Here is a 24,770-nt window from a genome sequence, read left to right as displayed (position 1 = left end):
TCATGTGGTGAGGGTTTTAGGCATTGATAATTTTTAAATGCTCCCAAGAAAACTTGAATGGAGAACTATAGGATATTCATATTGGAGTTATTTTCTTTCTAGAGTTGTTTACTTGAAAGATAGAGAGACAGAGGAAGAGAAAGAGCTCTTTCCTTCACAGGTTTACTTCCCAAGTAACTGCAATGGCTGAAACAGAGCCAAGTGGAAGCCAGGAGCCAGGAACTCTGGATGGGTCTTCCACAAGACAGCTGGGACCCAAACGCTTGCTGATTTCCCAGGTTCATTGTCAGGGAGTTGTATTGAAAGCAGAGCAGCCAGGACCAGAACTGGCCCCCTGATATGGAATACCATCGTGAAAGGCAGTAGCTTAACCTGCTCCACAGTTCTAGCTCTGTGTCATTTCCATTGTTTCTGAACCCCTCCCTCCAGTGTTATAGATCCATAGACCAGCCTGCTGGAGTTTACTTATAGCACATGCCTACTTTATTGTTCACCTGTGAGCCTCCTCAAGCCTTTACATTTCACGAGCGCAAGAAAAAGTGCCTTCCTCTCCACTGCTGTATCTCCTGTGCATTGCACTGTGCCTAACGCTGCTAAATACATGAATTAACAGCATTCCGGAAATAGGGAATTAGGGTAAGCCATATGTGGCATGACCTAGGAACAGCAAACATTTGATGCAAGTATAGAATAGGCAGGGTATTCAGAGGTGAGTGGGAAGAGGTTGGCTACTAAGAGTCTTATATAAAATCCTAAGTGGATGGAACTTCACCCTATAGGAAGTGGGAAGGTTTTATGAGCAGGATAATAATAATTAGTTCTATTATTTGAGACAGCTACTCTGGACGCAGTATGGAGGATGGATCAATAAAAGAAAGACTAATAAGAATGAATTAGGAGATGTTCTGTAGATAAGAAAGTAGCGTTCACTAAAATAAAGTGAAAACATTTTTTCAGATAAAATACGCATCTCTTGTCAACTGCCTGCCTACAGGGTAGAGTATGAAATAAAGGATGATCCTGTAGTTTAATTTTTGGGGTATTAGGATGCTGTTAATGAGAATGTGGAGTATAGGCAGACAAGAGCTATCTTCAGGGGAAAAAACGTCAATAATGAGCTCAGTTTTAATCATGTTGAGAATTCTGTGCACCTGTGGGCATCTTGGGTATAGTATTTTAAGCAGTTAGAAGAGCATAAAATCTCAGCTTGCTGCCTTATTCATTACAGATGCAACAACCAGTATTACCCAATTGACCATGTTGACTTCCATTTTATGTACTTTGGCAAATGGTGGTGTTAAAGTGTCAGGATTTGTGCTACTTTAGGCTACAGTTGACAATGAAAGTAACTAATTGAGTCACTTTCTGGTTATTTACTTTGGTTAGATACATACACCCATGCTAACCTCACCTGAATTCCGAGGTGGCAGTATTATTAGAGATAGCTGTGCTATTATATTCTTTTCTCAGTAAACCATGAGTTAAGAAAGTAAACATATCTGATTATTTTTTAAGCTTAGGGCTGGGTATATGGAGTTCAAATTATTAAATACATGCACAGATGCATAGGTAAGTGTATATGGAGATATAGTCAGATAAGTGTGTGAACTGATGAATAGTTGGGTGTCTTCATGCTTTCATGGATGTTTCAGAATTGCATGACAAAAATACGGCATTCTGGGCCCAGCAGCGTGGCCTAGTGGCTTAAGTCCTTGCCTGGAACGCCCCGGGATCCCATATGGGCGCCGGTTCTAATCCCAGCAGCTCCACTTCCCATCCAGCTCCCTGCTTGTGGCCTGGGAAGGCAGTCGAGGACTGCCCAAAGTTTTGGGACCCTGCACCCGCGTGGGAGACCTGGAAGAGGTTCCTGGTTCCCGGCTTCGGATCAGCACGGTCACTTGGGGAATGAATCATTGCACAGAAGATCTTCCTCTCTGTCCTCTCTGTATATCTGACTTTGTAATAAAAATAAATAAATCTTTTTAAAAACTATGGCATTCTTTCTGGAACTGGGCACCTAAGAATTGTTTAAGCTAAGCTATTTTTCCTGTATACTTAAAGAACTTAATGAATGCATTGGCTGTAGTAACAGGCATAGAAAATATCACCATAAGAACTTACTAAATGGCCTTTCTTTATATCATTTTCTTTTGATAATGTGAAACAACCCAGGAATTTTAAAATTCGGGTCTATTAAAGACCTATATTCCTTGATACATTACCCTCTGATTTCGTCCAGCAAAAGGCATTTAAATCAAGTATTACTGAAAACTCTTTTGCATGGAACTATTTTAGCAACTGGAAGGCAGCATACACATTTGGGTTAGATTTTTGTTTAAGCAAGATAACTGGTACACCTGGGACATGCTGGAGGAGAAGAAATTATTCCAGTTGGGTATAGAGGGACAATGATGGAGACCTAGAAAATTGCAATGACAGCAAAGTGGGGAGACATTTATTAATTAATCCCTTCATGCATCAAACATTTGTTAACTGTTTCAAACCAAACTTTGCAGAATGATTTGGTGACCAAACCCAGAAAGTACTTACTTTCAAGAAATCAATAGGGAAGTTCGAGGAGTTACACATAAATTAAATCATTAGAATAAGAGATGTAAAGCTGAAGCGGTGATATAGCTGCATACTGTAATACAGGAAGGAAAAGTCAAACTTGGGAGAAAAAAAGCATCACAGAAGTGAAATTGACAGAACTAGTTTGATTATTTGGGTATCAGAATGAAAAGTAGAGAAGTTTTGTCAACTTTTTTCCTGGAAGAATATCCAAATTGATTTGTGTAACAGAAATAGCATGCATGAAAAGCCATCATAGAGGATATATTAAGGAACAAATTTTGTGGAAAAGATTAAAATGACCTTTACCAAAAGATGAAATCAACAAGGTATGAATTATAAATTTTTCTTTTTAAGTTAATTCCATTTGGTTTTTTAATAAAAATAATGTATCCATTCAGTTGGAATAATGATACTTCACTGATGAGATACAGTTTTTTTTATTTGCTTCATTTTTTGTTCCGATACAGATGTTGCCCGAGCAATTGAGTTATTGGAAAAACTACAGGAATCCGGAGAAGTACCTGTGCACAAACTACAGTCTCTCAAAAAAGTGCTTCAGAGTGAGTTTTGTACGGCTATTCGAGAGGTAGGATACTGAGATTTCGATGACTACTCAGCCATGTATAAAAATGTGCTGGTCCTTTCCACACAAACATTTGAAATAGCTAAGAGTGGAACTGTGTGATAAGTTTCTGTTTTTAGCTGTTTGGACAGATTATAAAATATGATTTAGCCTGCTAAATTGTTAAATTGAACCCACCCAGGTTTTATGTATTCACATAAAACCAGATGTTGATCTTATGAAACCAGTGAAGGGACTGCCTCAGCAGGCGGCTGTGGCCTGCAGATTAAACCATTTAGTAGTCTTATGAAGCTGAAGCTGCCAAGAAATTCAAATAGAAATAGCCGTGATTAACAGAGGTTGAGTTTTCTTGGAGCACTCAGTAAAGTCTTTCACAGGCAAATCAGAGTCACCTCCTACTGATTAAAGTTGTGGCTAATCAAACATTACGATTAGTGTAATAATAATAATAAAATAATCTGAATAGTCTGGCATGCTTTTCCAGTAAATCTTTGCAGTGCTTGCTTAGCTAGTGATCTCAAAAAGAGTAAGATGAATCAAGGGTACTGAAATAACTACTTGAACTTTGCCATGCTGACTATTGAACTTAGAATTCAGTTGGTTAGAAGAAGCCACTGTAGATATATACTCTGTGTTATTTTATTCAGTGATCCAGCACCTCTTACTCGTCAGGCGATGGATGCCCGTTCATTCGTTAGAAACTAGCATACATAAATAAGACATTTGCATTGCCAGAATGCCCAGTGACTTCCTGGAGAGTTTGTTGTCACACAGAGCACACACCTTGCAAGGAATGCTTGTGGTTATGTTCTGCCTCTTTGAAATTCCACTTGTGATTAATCTCTACTCTTTGATCTCAGTGCTAGTCTATGAGAAGTCATTAATCACAAAGATCCTGCTCACTAGGATAGAGAAATACAAAAACACTGTGAATACAAATACAATGCAATTTAAGTTTGGACTTTGCTGAAATTCTACCTCAGCTGTACTTGTGCTGAATTATCGGTGCAGTTTTTCATTGCTTGATTTTTACTAATATTGGAAATTTAGGTAAAGAACCATAATTTCATTTCAAATATTTAATTTATAAATTTGATATAAGGCTAAAAGGAAATTTGTCAAAGTGTATGAGTTCTTTGCCATTGGCTTACCTTATCAGGGAAAGTGTATGGTATTTAGGAACTTGGTTAGAAACTCCATCAGTCACTGAGTTGACAAAGGCTGTGTTTTGTGGGGCGTTCTTTCTTTATGGAGTACAATTCCCCTAAGATGTGAAGGCTAAAATTTTTCTTTTCAAAGATTGTCTCTTCTGTGTCTTACTATTCTATTTCTCCTGGACCTCGCTAAAGGATAGCACAGAACAAATACATATTTCTGCTTGCTGGTTGTGGAACTCAAGAACAATACACTCATTATGTTCCTAGAACTTGTATTTCAATGGGAGAAAAATGATGAATAAATGCACAATGTCAGAGAGTGACAAAAGTAGTGAGAGAGCTAAGGCAGAACTTGGTCAGGTTGGTGGGGAAGGAGATCACCGTAAGGGTCTATCCATTTTAAGTTGGTCAGTAAAAACGGAATTAAAATAATGGAAGGAGTCACACAGTCTGAGGCGGTATGATGTTTCAGGCAGAGGAAACCACAAAGGCAAATACCCTAGAGACAAGTTAGTGTTACTTCACAAAAAAGAGCACACCAAAGCCAAGTTTGACCAAGGCCACTGGGAAACACATTATGTTACAGCCCTAAAAGAGAGTCGGACTTCATTTTAAGCATGATAGGAAGCCACTGAAGATTTTTTTATGTGATCTGAATGGCTTTGGAATAAGTTCTCTCTGGTTACTGTGAGAATACAAGAGTTAGTCAATTATTAAAATAGGAGTATCAGTAATAAATTAATAAATTAACCATGAAACAAGATGACAGCAATGTGGACAGACGTGATGGCAGCAAAGCTAGTAGGAGGTTGTTAGAAGTCACATATTTTTGAGAACAAAGTTAAGAGTAACTGCTGATGTTGTGTATATTTGGAATAGGAGAGGGAGTGATTCAATTGAGTCGGATGATACAGTAAGATGAGAACTTTTAGAAGCAGACTGGTTTTGGAAAAGATGATCCAAAGAGCTTTGCTTTGAATGTAGTCACTTGATGAGGCTTTTTGAACAGGTAAATATATGTTAGTCAACAGTCATCTAATTCTAAAGTGTAGAAGAGAAATTGGGTTAGATATATAAATATGGTACAGATTCTTTTCGAATCAACACACAGGCCTTTTTCCTTAAGAGTATAAGAAAAGTAAAAAGAAAATAAATATGGGGCCTTTGGATAGGCTTTATAAATGCAGTTTTATCAATTCTGCCTGCAGCAAAGTGGGTGAATACATTGTTAATGGTCCTTGAAAGCCTGTGTCTGATCTATAGGCAAACCAGCAATTCCAAATGAAAAAAGCAGGTGATATGATTTTCTTATTTACATTTTACAAATTTGAACTAGCTAAATGAAATTCCTATTCAAATAAGTATGCTTAGTAATAATTTTGTTCTTTACAGCAATGCATATTATTCGAAAATTTTAAGGTCATTTCCTCTCAGGCATTATTTGCATAGTATTGGTTTTCAGTTAGAATTTTTGTTTTTCTTGTTGTGTTGCTTTGCATTTACTAAAGCAATTAAATTGTAAAATACATAGGTAGCAACAATACTAAACAATACTCTTTGGCGAAAGGTTCTTCCATAAAATTATAAAATATGAGGGACAGGCATTTTACACAGGGGATGAGATGCCATTTGGAATGCCCACATTTATATTGGAGTGCTGGGGTTTAAGCCCCACCTCTACTTAACATCCTTCTTTTTGCAAATATGTGCCATGGGGGAGGGAAAATGATGGCTCAAGCACCTGCGTCATGCCACCTGGTATGGGAGGGCCCAGACTGTATTTTCAGTGTCTGGATCTGATTTGGCCCAGCTCAGGCTGTTCTGAACTTCTGAGGAGAGATCTTACAGGTGGAGTATCTCTCCCTCTCTTCCCCTTTCAGATAAATAAAAATTTAAATGCAATACAAGAATGTATAAGTCTAAAATTAATGGGAAAAGTATGACAATAAACATCTAAAAATTAATATTTTATTGAGTGGAGTACACTTTCACTCCTGGTCTCTGTTAGACTGGCAAGAAGCGTTTGAAGCTGAGGGTTCTTATTCAAATTCTGCTAAAATATTTTGTGGTTAAGTTACCCGAGGTGTTTCTGAAATAGCTGCTAGTTACTACATTACAGAGCGTTCTTAGTCATGCTCATCAGAAGAAACACAGATTCTGGTTCCACCATTGCTAAAAAGATTTTAAAACACACATTATGCTCAAAAAGAAAGCACAGTGAGCTTTGGCTAATTTTTAAAATCACCTAAGTAAGTGTAACTGAAGTTATTATTGTATGTTGAGATAATTTCATATTTTGCTTTACTTTTGTGTAAAATTACTGAATCAGCTCCTGGCATAAGCTTACATGAAGAGCATAGTTTGGTGACTTTTTTGTATGTATTTTTAATACAAATAGATACTTTACAGGTTGCATATTTCCTTTGCTATTTTTTCTATTAATGAAGAGAAAAAAATGTGTTGCAATCAGAACTAAGGGAACACCATCTATGTATATGACTGAGAAATGCATTGCTTTCTTCATAATTAAGGTGCTCTTGAATGTCAGTCCGCTCACCACTTTACCCAGAAATAATTTACCTGATTGTGTTTCATTGTGTCTTAACTTGACCCTGGTTAATAGTTAAGTTGCACCCTCGCTCAACAAGTAATTTCAAAGCACATGGCAGATAAATGGGCTGATGCATGACAAACTTTTATATAATAATATGTTGTGGCTCAAAAGACTGTTTTCATAAAGTTTTCAATGTAAAATGAAATGAAAGTTTTATGGTACTTATATTCTCAATAATGACCATTTTTGCAATTCTAAAGGACTTCTTCAAGTCTTAGTTCTGCACTATAGTAATTATCTTGAGTAGGCTAAACTTGTGCATTTAGGCTTGAAATATGATTACCAAGTGTTGATTTTTGAAATCTTTTTATTTGAGAGATAAAGAGAACTCCTACCTGTCATTCCCAAATGCTTGGGACAGAGAGGAGGGTCAAAATTAGGAGCCAGAAACTCAATTCTGGGCCCACAAATGAGCACATTTTAAGAAAACATCTTACTTCTGTTACAGAATACAGAGAAATTCCTTCTGCAATCGTAAATATAGAAACACATTTAGCCATAAACTGTCATCATCGTCCTGATGTTAAAACATCCAAACTTCCTGCTCTCCAGCTGATGTGCTTGTTGACCTGGAACTGGAACTGCTGATGTCAGTGATCCATTGTGTAGATAGAACTGACTTCATATGTATGGCTTCTAGATGCACGGTTAAATCCAAGAAGGAAAAAGAGCACATAATAAGCAAGAACTGTCTTCTTCGACTATTACAGCATCTTATAGTTTAATAATTTAAGTATATTTTATATTTTCTAAAATAGACTTATTCTATTATAGAGTAAGTTAATAAACCAATTCCACATGGAGTGACTAACATTCTGATGGTCTGGAAGGTTGTTCAAAAACATTCCAGTTTTCCTCTACTCCTTAGCACACGCTTTAGTTGGATTTCTCCATTCTTTTCAAGGCTTGATGACCAATATACTGACATAACCATTTATGGTTGGTCATGACGATTATTTGGCTAAGAATAAGTGACTAGATAGTTTCTATTCCGCTTCCTAATGGAAACATGAGTCAATAAGTGATAGACTCAGTTCCCTTCCCTTTGCTGGGTAACTATTAATGTTCTGTACAGCAAACCTAATCTCTTTTAAAATAGTGCTAATTATTGGTTGTTTGAAACAGCACAGATTCATTACTACCCTGGGAAAGCATATATTCAGATCAATAATGACGAGAAATGATGTAAACAAGAAAACCAAGAAAGGACTTGGAAGAATATAGAATGGAAGGGTCAAAGGAAGAGAGAGGGAGGGAAAATGAAGGAAGGAACAAAGGGCTGGAGGGGAGGCTATTTCATGCTGACATATGGCTTACTATACAATAAAAGGAAATTACAGTAAGAATATTGAGGATAGGTTGAAGCAAACCCAGGTTCACATCCTTGGTTGGCCTCTGCTCTGAATTGCACAATCTCAAGCAAGTTACATAGCTTCTGATCTTACTTTTGTTTACACATAAGTAAACTGTTGAAGGATTGTTAGAGATTAAACCAAATGACTAACATATGCTTTATTTTGAATAGCAATCTGTCTAGTTAAAAGAGTGAAGGGCTTGGTCATTTTAATATTATAAGATACAAATATTAATGTATTTGATGGGAATATTAGTTTAGGAAAAGTTAATAATTCTGTAGTTTTCAACCATTAAAAAACACACTTTCCCCAGCTGCAAGCAAGTGTACTTAGGCAAGTGTTACACTGCTGACAGAAAAGCAGCCAAGGCTGGCAGCCATGCTACATCTAGTGAATGCCAAATTTGTGTTAACTGTACCAGGGTGCCAGCATGTTTGACAGGGAAGGAATAACTTCCTGGGACTTCCACAGATCAAGTAAATGTACTTGCAGATAGGAGAGGGAGCTGAGACAGACTGTTTTGCGGGTGGTGGTGGAGAACCCATAGGCATGTCAGGGTCAGGCCAAAGTACCTGCCCACATGGGAAACCTCTGTGGGCTAAATAGTATCTCATGCTGTCTGCTGGTGCACACAAAAGCTGGGCACGGCATGGGGCATGCCTGGCTGGACTAGATTTTAGTACCTGCCGTGAGCATCACAGCAGGTATGGGCATGTCAGGCTTGGTAGCAGCACCCACAAAAATGTGAGAAAACTGAATTCAGGAGCAGATTTTGTAGGGACTTGTGGGATCGTCTCTGTGGGCTCACTTGTGTGGGACTGCAGCACCTGCCAGTTTGCATAGAGAGCTGGGGATGCTGACAGGCCAAGCTAGGTTGGATCAAAGAACTAACCTGACAAGAACCCACTTTATAGTCACAGGAACTGGGACTGGGAGGAGGCCAGGCTGGGCCAGGTTGGGTCAAGCTGGACCAGGCTTGGCCAGGCTGCAGCACACAATGGCATACATGTGAGCCAGCAAAGGATGTGGTCCATGCCTAGCTGGGCTATGCTGCAACACCCACCAAGAGTTGAGATTGCAGGTGAGCCATGCCAGGCTGGGTTGAAGCTCCCATCAGCATGCACAAGAACTGGGGCAGTAAATAGGTCCCGTAGAACTTTGAGGACTCTCCTGCTAAGCTACAGTTCCCATTGGGGAGTACAAGAACCAGGGCAGAGGGCAGACCATGCTGAGCAAGGCTGCAGTACCCATGTGGGCTGGGTTTGGGGGCAGGACAGACTGGGCTAGGCTCAGCACCCGTTAACACTTGCAAGAACCAGAATGGGTATGGGACAGTCTGGGCAAGGCACGGTACCCACCAGTCACATGAGAGTCAGGTCTGGGGATAGGCTAGACTGTAGTACCTACAGTCTGGTCAGTCTGGCTAGGCCGCAGCAGCCTCTGTTGAGTGCCAGGACTCAGGGCCTGGTTGTATCAGGCTGGTGTACAGCTGCTGCTGGTACACACAAGATCTGGGGCTAGGAGCAGGCCAGTGAGATGAACTAGGGAATTCCCACTAGCCTGTAGATCCCCCTGTTGAGTGCAAGGATTGGGAACTGAGAGCAACCAGGACAGGCTGGTTTGCAGCACCCATTAGCATATGTGTGAGCCAGGTCTAGGGGTAACTCAGGCAGGGTCATTCCATAGTACACACTGGCACAACCAAGAACTGGGATAAGGTGCAGGCAAGGCCAGGTTGCATTAAAATACCTGCCAGTTCAGAGTCCTGGGGGGTGGACCTGATGGGGCAAGGTAGAGGCATCCATTGGCATGCATGTGGGCTGGGTCTGGAAGAGGGTCGAGCTGAGATAATCTGAGGCTCCCATGATGTGCATAAAAGCAGAATGGGATGTGGGACAGTCTGGCCTAGACTGCAGCACATACCAACATGTGCTAAAACCAGGACTGGAGGTAGGCCCGATGGGGGTTATCAAGGATTGCCCTAACCAAGCCACGGTAGCCACTGGTATGCGTGAGGACCAGGCCTGTGGCATACTGGGATAGACTGAAGCATCCATCAGTTCCCATGAGGTATGGGACTGGAGGCAGAACTGACGAGGCAGCTGCATCCACCAGTATGTGTGATGGCTAGTGTGAGTGACGGGCCGAACCTGATCCTGCACTAGCTGGTGCACACAAGTCTGAGGTCACCCCAGGCAAGGTTTCTTCAGGGACTGCCCAGCTAGACTACTAGACTGAAACCCCAGCCACAGAGAAAATCACAACACAATTTGCATGGTCCAACCTTGGGATTCACGTATGAAGAGACCCAGTCTCTTCAGTTGCTGATGCTTGTACAGTGGACGGCATGCCCAGATGCACAAAAGGGACATGACAGCTGGCTCACCTAGGCCAGTAGATGTGGAATGCCTTGTCAGAGGATGGGAAGCAGAATAGGCTGGACAGTACTCCTGGCTAAGCTTTGTAGAATGTTCCTGGGCCTGTGGTTGCACTAAGCTGGACTTGTTTGGCCAACAGACCTTGGGAAAAAAAAAACAGACCCTGGTGCAATGAAGCTGATGATGTCTCAGGGCTATCAAAACCACTTAAGTAATACCCTCAGAACACTCCTCCCCACATCAGGGACTCTAAAGCATCATCAGATACCTGTGCCCCCTCTTTGGATGTTAATGTAGTTTGACAGCAAGGAGTGGCACCCAGCCCCTGCCACCCCTGTGTACACAAAAGAAAAAAAAATTGAGACATTTGTCCTACCCACCTTCTTCCATACCTCAACCATTCCCACTCCAATCAGAGACCCACATGGGAATGCATCCTTCTCAACTATGTAAGCAATGATAAAAATAAATTATTTTAAAAACACATACTTTTTTTTTAAAAAGGACCCTCCACATCTCAAGATAGATATCAATATTCTCTAGTGCTTTTAAGGTTAGGTAACCTACCTAGTAAGAGAAACAGTACTTGCTCTCCAAATTAACAATCTGGTGTAGATATACACACACACATAAATCCATGTGTATTCTGAGATTTCGTCATCCTATATTTGATCAGTTAGGAGAAATGAAAATAATTGTGCCAGAATACTGGGTGGAAAATGGAAGAAAACTGATAACTAAGGGTCATTAGAGCACATTCCACAATCAGCTTTCTATATAAGAAACTTCCAATAACAACAGCAGAGGTTGGATGTTGTATTTAAGAACAGTTTACAATAGAGAGGAGGACTGTGAAGGGGGGATGCAGTTGATGTTCTAATTCACGTATCCATTGTATATTCATACAGTCAGATACAGTTAGAGTAGTGAGCATATCCATTACCGCACACACTTGTCATTTCGTTGTTGTGCGAACATTGAACAACTTCTATCAAAAACTGATCATTAACTACAGTCCTGCAGTGCAGCAGAGAACGTATTCCTCTACACACTTGTGTGTGTCTGTTGACCACCCTCTCCCCATTCTTTGCTGCTTCAACTCGTCTGTGTTTCTGTGAGATGAACTTGCTGTAGATTCCGCAAGTGAGGTCACGTAGTGACTTCTGTCATAGTGTTTTTCAATGGCCCTACTGATTTACATTCCCCAACAACAGTGCAGAAGAGTTCCCCTTTCTGGAAAATTTTTTTTTCCATTTTGATAGCAGTCATTCTGACTTGGATGAGATAATGTCTTATTGTGGTTTCAATTTGCATTTCCCTGATGATTAATAGAGGTAAGCAAATTTTTCTGTTTCATATGCTTGCTGGCCTTTTGTATGTCTTTATTTTTGACCTTTGAGGCTTACTTTAGTAGATAAGGATAGCTGTTTATTTACTTCTGACTAAAAGAAATAGCATCAAAGCATCAATTTTTTATTACATGAGTAGATTTCTTATTTTTCACAATACAGATTTCAAAGCATGGGGATTCTTTCTCCCTGTCTGCCGCCTCCTTCCCTATATGCCCCTCTTAGTACTTATTCCTAGGTTATTACAATAGCATAAACAATAATTTATAGTTACAAGTTTAGCTTTCTGATAGGTAAATGTCATGACCAGGAGCCAGGAGTTTCCTTTGGATCCCCCATGTGGACATAGAGTCCCAAGGACTTGGACCATCCTCTGTTGCTTTCCCAGGCCATAAGTAGAGAGCTGGGTCGGAATTTGGACAGCTGGGACACTAGCAGGTGCCCGTTTGGGATGCCTGCACTTGTAGGCAGATTAGCCAGTTGAGCTATCATGCTGGCCTCTGTATGTCTTCTTTTAAGGAATATTTTTTAAGGTCTTTCATTGATTTTTAAAAATCAGGCTGCGTGATACTTTACTGCTAAATTTCTTACATTATCTGATTTGCATTAGATGTATAGTTTGTTAGTGTTTTTTTCCATTCTGTCAATTGTTGAGAAGAGGGATTCTTTTTTCTTAACATGGAAGTCATGCATAGACTTAATGGTGTAGGTGAAGAACAAGCATACATGTACGTATGTGTGTGTATAAATGTATATATTTAATTCATATGCTTATATGAAATGTGTGTATTATCAAAGAAACACATATGGATTTCAGATTTTTTTTACACCAAAATAAGCTTGCCTCTTAATTCCATTTTTTCACAAACTTTCTGAAGTCCCATGAGAGTATGTATATGCTTTTAAATTTAACTTCAGTTTCATTCTCTTTTTATGAAAAACAAACTGTTCATGAAAAAATGTTTTTCCTTTCAGTGTTTTAAACATTTTAATATGCTTTAATTTTATTTTAAACATGAGTAGAATGGGTTCCTTATATTAAATCACCATCCTTTTATAGAACAGAATTAAATTTATCAGAGTTAACAAAAATGTATCTGACATTATGTTTTTTGCATATTTTTTCTTTTCATATTCAACTGAGCTTAAATTAGCAAATGTTTTAAAACAATAAAAGAAAGCTTAATGGTTCTTGCATTTCTTTTGATTTTATTTGCATTGCTAAATGTGGTGGAACACAAAAGCCAGACTGTTTCTTGTGTGATAAGTTTCCTGCCAACGAGCATGTGAAGTCAAGAAAGCTTATTTGCAAGCATCCTGAAAATAAATAACACAATATAGGGTTTTTTTTCTCCCCAAGAAAATGTTAAAGTTTTTTAAAGGGATGTAAACTCACCAAAATTTGTATTTGCCACAACGTGAACATCTTGATGTATTTCCAGACAAAAGAAACCATAAATAACTAGAGAATGGTTTATCAAGTCAAGTCCTCTAGAAATACTTGAACTGGTGGGCTGTTCCTAATTAGGAAATAAACAAAAAATCAAGACAGTGCCTCTGTGCCCTTGCTAGAACCTACTCCTGAACTCTGATATTTTGTTAACATTTTGAAGCCAGTTGTGGTGAAAATAAAACCTGTGCTATTGCCAGTTGGTATGGAACTGAGTGAAACCCTTATTGTTTCAGTCACACTGATTTTTATCTAGCATGTGAATAATGTCCTAGTGTGCATATCTAAGTGATGCAACAAGGAAGCCTTAAAGGCCAAGTTCCTACAAAAGTGATAAGTTTAATTGCCAAGCAAAACTCCTAATGAAGGAAAATTCTGGATACTGTGTAGACATTGGAGTTTCTGAAACTGACACTGAAACCAAACCCCCGTACTGTAAAAACAGAACTCAACCTCCTGCCTGTTTCCCTTAACACAAAGTGTCTGTCCCTGCCCGCCCTTTTCAAAAGGAATTCTCTGACCTAAGGCAAGGTGCTCTTCTGATAGGTAAGAACATCCATAGCCACTATTGCCTTGGAGTTAATTCCTCTAGAGGAATTCTAGGTCTGGGCAGAATATAATTGCCACCTTTACAAAACTCCCAGACTGGCCATTGCAGCCCCCCTGAAGAGTGAACAGTGGGTGGAACATCTTGCTGTCTCTCCTTTCTCTGCATATCTGTCTTTCAAATAAAAATAATTCTTTTTAAAAAAAATGAAAAGAAAAAAGCAAAGAAAAGAAAAACAGCTCCCAGACCAATTGGAGCCCACATGGCCCTGATAAATTCCTTGAAGAACACAGCATCACTGACCAGTCACAGGAAGGTCGGGAGCTCCACTGACCAATCAGGAACTTGGACACGTACCTCTCTGCTCCAATTCCAGTAAAAAACCTTCACTATGCACTTGGGAACCCCAGAATTAAATAGCTACTTGGCTCCCTGCTCAGCACTTCAAAACAAATACCAACTTTTCCCACTATCCTAATGTCAGTGATTTTTGGCTTTCTGCGTACTAGCAAGCAGACTCCGTTTTGGGGAGGGACGGGCGTAGTGGGCAACCACATCCAGCTTGATTAATCTTGGGAAGACAAAGATTTCCCTTGTTCATAAGCACTGCTTTCATCATCAACGTGCATTAGTGTCAAAGACTGGCAATTTCCTTGTAGATGTCTTTCCTGCTCTGTTAAAAATCGGCCCAATCATTTCTCAACCTCAGCCTTTAAAACTGCATTTTCAAAAGTTGTACTTTGAAGTGGCAGCAAAATGTGTTCTTTTTCACTATCAAATCTTTCTGGGCACTCAAGAGGCTAACTCTGAATGCATTCAGCTAAAGTTGAGTCAAAGATTCCCCCTTATTTACTCACGTCTTCATTAAGGGAGAGCTGAGTATTGAAACAATTTGTTAACAGACATTTATGTGTGCTGAGATTTCTTATAGATGCTAGGCCAGTGATTTATCAGTTCCAGATTCTATGATCTGGTAGGACGGGTCTCAAAACACCTGCCATTTGGAAGTGGAGACTTGAGGTGTAAACTTGGTAACTTTCCAGTACTCAATACTTCAGTGAGGGCAAAAGAGTTGAAAATGAGAAAGTCTTGCCAGTTTATCCACAGGGAAGAGCTACAGTCACCTAAAAAAAAAGTGCAAAGTTCTTTTAAAGGTTACTTCTGCTAAAATTATTTAAAACTGAAAAAAAGATTCAAAGTGCCTTTGCTTGCTGACAAAGCCTGCATTGTTATCACCAACCTTTTCACAAATAATTGCATTGGATTTGAGGACAAAGGATTGGCAAAACTTGCATTCGTTTGAGTGTCTTAGAGAAAGCTCAGGTGTCTGGATCGGGAATTTGATTCTCTGCTGTTGAGAGCTACGTGAGAGGTAGCTGATTGAAAGGCTCGCACTGACTACCGAAACTGGCATGAGTATTCCCATGTAAAATATCATTCTAAATTTCAGCTTCTTACAAAGTCAAACTTCATAGCCTCTCACCAAAATAAACCCGTATTGTGTTCTTACAGCCGCTAGATTTGCAACACCTGAGTTTTGAAGGCGGCCACACTGAAACTGCATTAACACACACAAGCGGATGTTTTCTGGGGATAATTCCGCAATTGGATTCTCAAAATGGTGCATGATGAAAACACTGCTCCCTCAGAAAGGTCTTTGATGTCCTTTAGAAAAACTCATTAATTAATCTCCTCTCCATAGTCCTTACAATGCTGCTCCCCTGTAGTTGCATAGCAGCTAACCTATGTTTTTCCTTCTGGCACGTCGTATGGAAGGAATGTGTGACTATGTGACACTTTGTGGGGATGAGGTAGGGAGGATAGATACCATGAAGATTTTTTAAACTAAAAAAAAATAATGACAAAGAATCAGTTACTCATTTTACTGACCTTTTCGAGGATGTGGCTTATAATTTTATCCGGGAAATAACAAAAACAGAATGACTGCAATCCACACATTGAAAACAATTTTTAAAGTTCTATGGATGCAGCTTTCTCTAAGTAAAAATAAGGTTTTAATGATGTGTGGAGTCTTTGTGCCATCAACATGTCAGTTTCCCCTGGAAAGAACAGGGACTGAGCCAGGAGCCATCTTATCCTGTAATTGCACAAATGGGTCATTGATCTTAGAGATGTCTAAACAGACCCTCGCCAACAGACTCTAATAACTTTGAAGACCATTAGCATCACTACTGTTGGGTAAATATTCGCCACAACCTTTCGACTTGTTATTACAAATGATAAAATAAACAGCACATGTTTCCAGGAACTTGCAATTACATGTACTTACACAGTGGTTCAAAATCACAGAGCCCTTCGAGAAGCTGTATTTTATATCAGTCAAAGTGAACATGCTGGCTCTCGTTGAGGTCACAGAATTCAAAATCAGAACTATTTTGGGCACCCAGGATGACAAGTGAATTTTTTTCCCACCACTGAACAAGTCATTTAACCTTTCCTTGCTTCTGTATTTCCAACAAGTATGATGACAAGTCCAGTTGTTTAAACCAGCATTCTCTTCTCCCTAAAAGTAGTTTGAATATAAAAAAGAAATGACATCCATAGAAATTATAACTCAATGAAGAGCAAAATATTTGAGTCCTTTCTCTTTTCTGTTCCTTCCCAATTTTTTTTCTCTAATAGGCTTAACAATGACCCCTATATCTGAGTTGATCACATCCTTTTCTCTTTATATAATCTGAACAGAAATGTGCTGTCGTAAAGTCTGTTTTAATTTTACTTGTCCGAAGTGTTATAAAAAGAAAGCATAATGATAAAATCTTCGAATATTGTGCTCAATTTGATCGTACATTTTGTGTTTTGATCTTGTATTTTGTGTTGCTGTAATTCACTTGTTGCTGTGTGCTGTTCCGTTGTGTGACTATAATTCACGCTCCTCTCTGATGTACTTTTGAATTGCTTTCAGGTTTTTCACTATTATGATTGGCACTTCTGTTAACATAAATCAATCTCTACTTAAATGACCAAGTTGTGGAGTTTCTGAATCATAAGGTGTATGAGAATGTTCAGCTTTAACAGGCAATGCCAGTAGTTTTCATTTTTGTCTCTGAAGAATTTAATAAATTAGGTTCTCTGGGTCCTAGTACGTGCATAGTTATTGCAGCACAATTCTCATGTTAATGTGATATTAGCACAAACAGGACGGATTGAGCACAGTCCTTAGATGCAGTTCTAGAATAGTGATACTTCCCTCCCCCACTCCTCCCTCTCCTCCCCCACTCCTCCCTCCCCTCCCCCACTCCTTCCTCCCCTCCCCCCTTCTTCCTACTTTGCTTCCTTTCTTCCTTCCTTTACTCTTCATTATAATGTCTTCGTTTTTGTTTTATTTTAAATTTTTATTCAATATGCATTTCATAAATATATATTTCATAGGTATGGTTAAACAATATTATAAGAAAGAACTATAAATAATAATGAAGTGAAATGAATAATATCCATTTCACTCATATATAGCCAATTTAAAAATATCCAGATAGCTAAAATAAATTGGATTGTTCCAATATATACACTGAAAAGCAAAATACAAGTTTTGCAGTCACATTGCCTCCAATACTTGGTATGTTGAGGCTTTTAAAAGTTTACCAATTGTGTGTAACATTATCTCATTGAATTCATCATTTGTATTTACTTAATCATTAATTTATTGAATATTCTTTCTTGTAATTATTGATCACATATGTGTGTTTTTCTGAGCAATCCGTTCATGTGCTTTTCTGCTAATCTGTATGTACATCTTAAACATACCCTTATTAGCAATATATGTTAGTTACTGGTGATAGATATAGTGAATATATTCTGTCTTGTAATGTGGTTAAAGTATTTTCCACTAATAAAATTCTTAATTTTAAATGTTCACAGTGAATTATTTAGTAACCAATGCTTTTTCATAATTATGCTTTAAGCATCTTTCTGTACCCTGGTGCCTAGAAGCTATCTATGTATCTGTATTTTCTACTGAACGAAAATTTTTATTTTTAAAAGTATGCTCTGAATGCATCTAGAACTCATTTTCACATCTGACATGAGCTGGATATATTATTTTATCTGCTGTCTTTAAGAGTAACTGTTTACCTCTCATTCCCTTATTTGAATAATCCATCATTTCGTTCCAGGCCTGTCACATTATGGTACATCATAGGTTGCACGGGTGAATCTGTTTCTTGGGTGTTCTGATGAGCTGTTCGGTTAATTTATCACTTCATCAATGCTCTGGTTAACGTTTGGGAGAGCCAAGGCAACAGATACAGGGAGGGAATGTAGTATACAGTTTCAATTTCAACTGCTTGTGATCTTAAGTTTTGTTTCATTTTTGCCTATGAGACTATGTGTGGGGTATGTATGCGTGTGCACACAGAAATTAATGATATTAGGCATTTATGGATCCTTGGGCAATAATGAGTATGTGCTATAAACTGAAGACTATCATGCTTCCAATTCTGATCTTCGCACAGGAGGTCTAATGGGGACAGGAAAAAAGTGGCCTAAATTTCTCAAAAATAGAACAATCAGAAACCTATGATTTGTGAGTCCTTTTCTTTTGCTTTCATTAAGGTTGATTAAAGTTATAAATAAGTCATCCACCTTATGAGACTGAAGGTAGGCAATGTCTGCTTCAGTTGTACAAGAAAATTATCACTGACCATAGTGTCTGCCAAATAATGAGTATTTAACAAATATTTGATGGACACATGAGAGGATTTGGTAAATTGAATCATTTAATAAGTAGACAAACATTGGATTTTCACAAATATTGAAATTTCAAGCTGGACTCTGACTTTATGCAATTTTCAAACATGCTGTATTGCTTCAGAAGCCTTAAGAAGTGACCTGTAATTAGAATCGAGACATTCAGGATTCTTTCTAAACGTGTATGAACATATGCATTCTTATGAATATTTACACATGTAGCACATGGATGTTCATGTGATAAATGTATGTTTATCATATTTGACATAAAAACTATGGATTAAAAGGAATTTTACATAGCACCTAGCCCTATGGCTCTTAGGATTTGGGAAAATCACAAGCATCTTTGTGAATCTGGTGGAAATATTCCCAAAAAAATGTGTATGTGATTACACTTCTGCTAAAAACTAGGAGGTTGGTAAGTGTTCTTACATATAAACTTGACACCTCAATCCACCATGATCTGTTTATTTTCAGAGGTGTTAAATTAAGACACAGAAAGTATAAGTGGTTTTCCAAGCAAGTTTCTGCCTGAGTTAGCGAGCAACAGTTTTCTGGGTCCTAGTCCAGACCTATTTCTACTGTGTATTGTCAGTGGCAAAAGAGAAAATTCTGAAATGTCAGGGAAAAATGAAACACCATTTCAGTATCTTTCAGTAATGAGTTAAAATAATTGGAAAATTGTATCATGATCCCATTCTTATTAGTGCCTCATTTGCACCAACAGCAACACTTCAAAAGATTGCCTACCAGTTCTTCCTTTGCTGAAAACAACATATTTTGCTTTAGTAATATATTCTTTTCTATGTTTGTAGCCCAGATTCCTAGGAAGCAAAGTAAAAATTTTAGGCTTAATCATTGTATAATTGGCATCGTCTCATCAAAAGATTTGTAAAATCTCCAGTGAATTTCAGTCCTTTATGGTGTAATTTGTTGTAAAAACATACTTCGGCAATTATGTTTCAAGATACATATATAAAATATGTGTGTCTATTCAAATGTGACCATCATGCTTTTCTTAATTCTTTAGTGCCAGAGCCGAGAAAATGATTTTCAACTCTTTGCCACCAAGCTAGGAAGGAATCCTAGGGAAGAAGAAAAACATCCATTACTGAAAAGCTTGTCACACCAGACTACCTTGTCCTTCCCTATATGAAGCTATTGACCACATAATAAGAAGACAACCTGTTTGATTCTCCCTTTCTGTTTACTCTTTATATCAAAGAGTGACATATAGCTGTATTCTACTAAATATTTTTTAAAATAATTTAATTTCATCATACATGGAACAGTAGATTATATCTAGCCTCAAGATAATACCTCTAACTAAGTACAATTTCAAAGTGAGAGAATTCGGAGGCATTATCTAAACGAATTGACTTTCTTAAGCAAGCTGTAATATATATAACAAAGATTTTCCTCAGTTATGTGTCAATGAAAATTAAAAACTTAAATAGCCAAATTATAATTGGCAGGTATTCAAGGTCTTAGAAAATTATGAAGACACCACAATTCAACAAACTTAAATATTTTAGATGTTTCAGATAATCCCATGAGAGGACAGTAATTTATTAATTAGTATGATTGAAGAGTTTGTAATTATGAATGTAATCCAAATCTCACTGTTGATAGTTCATGCATAGTATCGTGCCGAGAATAGTCAATGATTCAAGCAATACTTAAAAGAAAGAGATTCATTTAGAATATTCATTTGCATTAATTAATTTTAGAACATGATCATAGCAAAGGGAGGAATTTTTTTAAATTTCCATGACTTAACAACTACAAGTAACATAGTCACTAAAACATGTTTGATATTCAGATCTTCATCTTAGAAATTTGGGCAGTGAAGAGTCTAATTCCGTATTGACTTTATCATCATATAAAAATAAAAACAAATAAAATTGATTGTTATTCCAATCTTATCTTTATAGTGTTTCCATTTTCAGATGCAAAGACAAAAATGGAAGTGTCCACTATTTGAACATATAGCTACTAAGTGGCTATTTCCAGTTTCAATTTCTGTTTAATGAACACTGGATTTTGTTAAGCAATAATAAAAAAACCTCACATTTATACTATCTTTAATTTCATTTAGTGAACTAATCACAATGATGTAATATTGAGAAAATAGCTTAATTATCTACCAATATAGTTTAAACTATTTGTGCTTTATAGGAGTTATAAAACATGTCATCCTCTCATTGAATTTTCAGTGGTAAAAAGGTTCACATTTGCTTATTGCAAGATTCCAGAGAGTTTTTGACCATCAACACTTAATTTTTTAAAGTTTGTTTATTTGAATGGTAGAATAAAGGAGTGCATGATACCTTTCGTGTACGGATTCTTGTCAGCAGTGCGAGTCTGAAGCTCAGAGCCAGGATGCTCACCAGAGTGAGGACCCCCTACAGGGTGGCAGGGTCTCAGCCACCTGAGCCAGGATCCCTTTCTTCCTGGCATTGTAATGGTAGATTGGAAGCAGAGTAGCCAGGACTCGAGACAGACATTCAGACATGGCAAGCAGGTGTTCACAACAGCAACATCACCATACCCACCCTTACTTTTAATCTTGAAAGTTGAATTGCTGCAAACACTTAAACTTGAATTTGTAGACACTATGTTAATGAGTTAATCACCCATCCATCTGACTGTTCTGTTTATTCAGTGTCAAATGTTTAGATGCTTAGAAATAATGATTTCCTTTTGGAAAAACTATGTTTATGATGATTGAAGATCAGATGCTTATTGAATTATATATTTCAGTATGTTTGATAATGGTGCAAATATTGGCAACCTGAAAGCGTAACATGAAAGGGTTTTGTCACCACAGTGGCTAATTTGAATGAGGGGAACATGTAAAGGAGGTACAAACAACATAACAAAATATTTAAAACGATTTATTTATTTTTATTGGAAAGGCAGATTTACAGAGAAGGAGAGACAGAGACAAAGATCTTTCATTCACTGGTTTATTCCCCAAATGGTCCCAATGACAGGAGCCTAGAGGTTCTTCCAGGGTCTCTGACATGGGTGCAGGGTCCCAAGGCTTTGGGCCGTCCTCTACTGCAGAGAACTGGAAGGGAAGTGGGACAACTGGGGCAAAAACCAACACCCGTATGAGATCCCAGGCATTGGTGAGAATTTAGCCATTGAGCCATCATGTTGGACACAGCCTGATTATCTCTAATGTTGTCTTTGGTGTAGGTTCCTTTAAAAATGTTACAGTAAAAAACACATACGTGAATGAAAAATATCACTTAATTTTGTGACCTCGGATTTAGCTCATTTTTATGTTAAATATTTTTTGTCTTTTATGGCAGAATTCTACATTTGCCTTTCCTAAGGTATACAAATAATTCCTTAGAATCTTGTTTGCTGTTAAAGTAACATAAACACACCTCATTTACTGTTCATATACAAAGGCAAGCAAGGATGAAAATGTATGTTCCTAGGATAGTTCAACAAGAATATTTTCCTTGGTGTGGGCATTTGGCATAGTGGGTAAGCCGCCATTTGGGAGGCCTGCATCCCATGCTGCAATGCGTTTTCCGGTCCTGGCTCCTCGGCTTCCTGCTAACGCACACCCTGGGAGGCAGCAAGTGATGGCTCAACAACTTGAGTCTGGGACACCTGCATTCGATACTTACACGGAGTTCCAGCTATCTTCCTCAGCATGAGTCAGCTCTTTGGTACTACAAGCATTTGGGGAGTGAACCAGAGGAGGGGAGAGCTCTCGGTCTATCTTCCAAACCCATATATGTTTAAAAATGGCCCTATTACAGTATTTTCTTTATGCAAAAGGTGGATAGCTGGATTGCTTGCCTAGGCAGAGAGATAGATCAGGAGAGGAGCAGTCAGGACTGAAACTGGCACTCATATGGGATGCCAGCACTGCAGGTGGAGGCTTAGCTTGTTGTGCCACAAGGCTGGCTCCACCTTGGGCCCTCTTAAGTGCACTTTCTCCTCCATCAACTTCCACACATATGAGGGAGAGCATGCAGTATTTCTGTTTGTGTTTGGCTTGTTTCATGTAACATGATGTCCCACAGTTACTTCCATTTTGGTGCCATTGACAGAATGTCATTCTTATGGCTGAACACTATCCCATTTGTGAGTTTCTGCACACATGTGTGTACTTGTGTGTATATATCACGTATTTTATGCAGTCATCTGATAATGAACATCCTGGTTGTTGATGTACTTGGCTACCATGGATCATGCTGCTGTGACATAGTGGGGCAGGTATCTCTTTGAAACAGTGATTTCACATCTTTTGGTATATGCCAAGTAGTAGAATTGCTGGTTATTGAATTTGTTTCTATGCTGAATGTGTTGAATTTGTATCATGAAGGATTGCTGAATCTTGCAACATGCTTTTCCTGCATCCTAGTGAGATAATCATATGGTTTCTGTTTTGATTCTGTTAATGTGATTTAGAACATTTGATGGTTTGCAAATGTTAAACCAATCTTGCAATAGGGGGATAAATTTCATTTGATTATGATGGGTCATCTTTTATATGTAGTGCTGGATTTGGTTTACTAATATCTTGTTGAGAATTTTTGTACCTCTGTCATAAACATGCAAGTTTAAAATTTTCTTTGTGTGTGTATCATTGGTTTTGGTGACAGAGAAATGATAGCCGTATGAGGAGTTTGGCAGAGCTCCAGCCTTTGCAGTAGTTTGGAATAGCTTGAGGAGTATGGAGTCTTTTTCTCTCCAAACGTTTTGTAGAATTCAATTGTAAAGCAATCAGATCCTCGATTTTTCTTCCCAGAGAATCTGGAAGGATCCATAACAAGTAACAAGATCTAAGTAGTCATTATGTCTCCTATCAATGTCTGCTTCAATCTCATTACTTGCTGTGAATTTTTTTTGTTTTAATCCCTTGATTTAAATTTGGTATAAGATGTATACTCAGGAATTTATTTCTTTGAGATTTTTCCAATTTATCAGCATATGGTTATTTACAATAATTAATGATCCTTTTTATTTCTGTGATGTCAGTAATAATATCTTCCTTTTCATCTCTATTTTTATTCATTTGAGTTGTTTCTACTTTTCCTTTGTTAGTCTGGTTAAGAGGTCATCTTTGTTTATTTTCTAAAACATTAGCTCTATTTCCTTATGGTCATTATTTTAAATTATTTTTCATGGGTGTCATAGATTTCTTTCAAATCAGGATCTATTTAGGGAGAGCTACAGGTTTTTTTTTAGATGGCATACTTCTTTGTTCATGTTCACATAGTGCTACATATGTCTGTCCATCTGGTATGAGAAATCCTTCTACTAATCCTAAAGAAGGTTATCAGTTGGGTAATTGCTTTGGTTCAGTTTCTCTGTGAGCCCAGAAGTGTAACCTCTGAGCGAGTTCTTCAGCTATAATCACAGTCAGCAGTGTTTGTAAGTGTCACAGTTGTTTAGTCTGCAGCAGCTCATAGAGGTAGTAGCTTGATTTGGAAGTGGGCATGGGCCTCCCCAGGTGTGTGTCTAAAATCCTGGAGAGTTAAGTGTCCATCATAGTAGGGATTGTGGAGACAATAGGCATGTTCTCAGTGCTGTGGAACCTTTGGTATCATGAGGCAAGCCTGAGCGATGTTGGGGCTTATGATACTAACAGCTGTGACTTCAGAACTGTGTAATGTGAGGAGGATCTTGCCCAGGTTCTTCTGGGGCTTATAGCACTGAAGTGTCAAGTGTCAGCACTGAGGGAGGTAATGACGAGCCTACCTCAGCCCTTCCAATGATTGCTTGGTAAGGTTGGTATGGTGTTCTAGAATGTGTGGTCTTTCAACAATGGAATACAGACAGGTTCTCTGCTAGGTTTTGCTGGGTGGGTTTCAGTAACTCTGAAGAATATGGTGCTGATAGTTACAGTCCAGTTGCTGTAGGGTGGGAAGGGTGCTACCCAAGGGTGTGCACTGACAATTATAAGCCTGCAGCAGTGTGATGGAGATAGAGCCTTCTCAGTGCCTCACTGGGGACACGCAAGGGATCCTTGGGCTTTCCAGAACCTCCAGTCCAGTCCTGGAGCTGCCGGATGCAGTGGAGGGCCT

At 38.4% G+C, this 24,770-nt stretch overlaps 1 protein-coding gene across 2 annotated transcripts in view; it reads left to right on the top strand.

Annotated features, from left to right (window-relative positions):
* LIN7A (lin-7 homolog A, crumbs cell polarity complex component) overlaps nucleotides 1-24,770 on the top strand; it is a 153,024-nt gene that overhangs the window by 53,317 nt on the left and 74,937 nt on the right. For both annotated transcript variants that reach the window (XM_004583064.3, XM_058673509.1), the window contains exon 2: nucleotides 3,042-3,160. In XM_004583064.3, the coding sequence (XP_004583121.1) occupies nucleotides 3,042-3,160 (119 nt within the window). The remainder of the gene's footprint in view (nucleotides 1-3,041; nucleotides 3,161-24,770) is intronic.

Source organism: Ochotona princeps, chromosome 15, assembly GCF_030435755.1.
Source record: "Ochotona princeps isolate mOchPri1 chromosome 15, mOchPri1.hap1, whole genome shotgun sequence".
NCBI lineage: Eukaryota > Metazoa > Chordata > Mammalia > Lagomorpha > Ochotonidae > Ochotona > Ochotona princeps.
The sequence above is the reverse complement of the archived record's forward strand: the minus strand, read 5'-3'. Positions and strand labels throughout refer to the sequence as shown.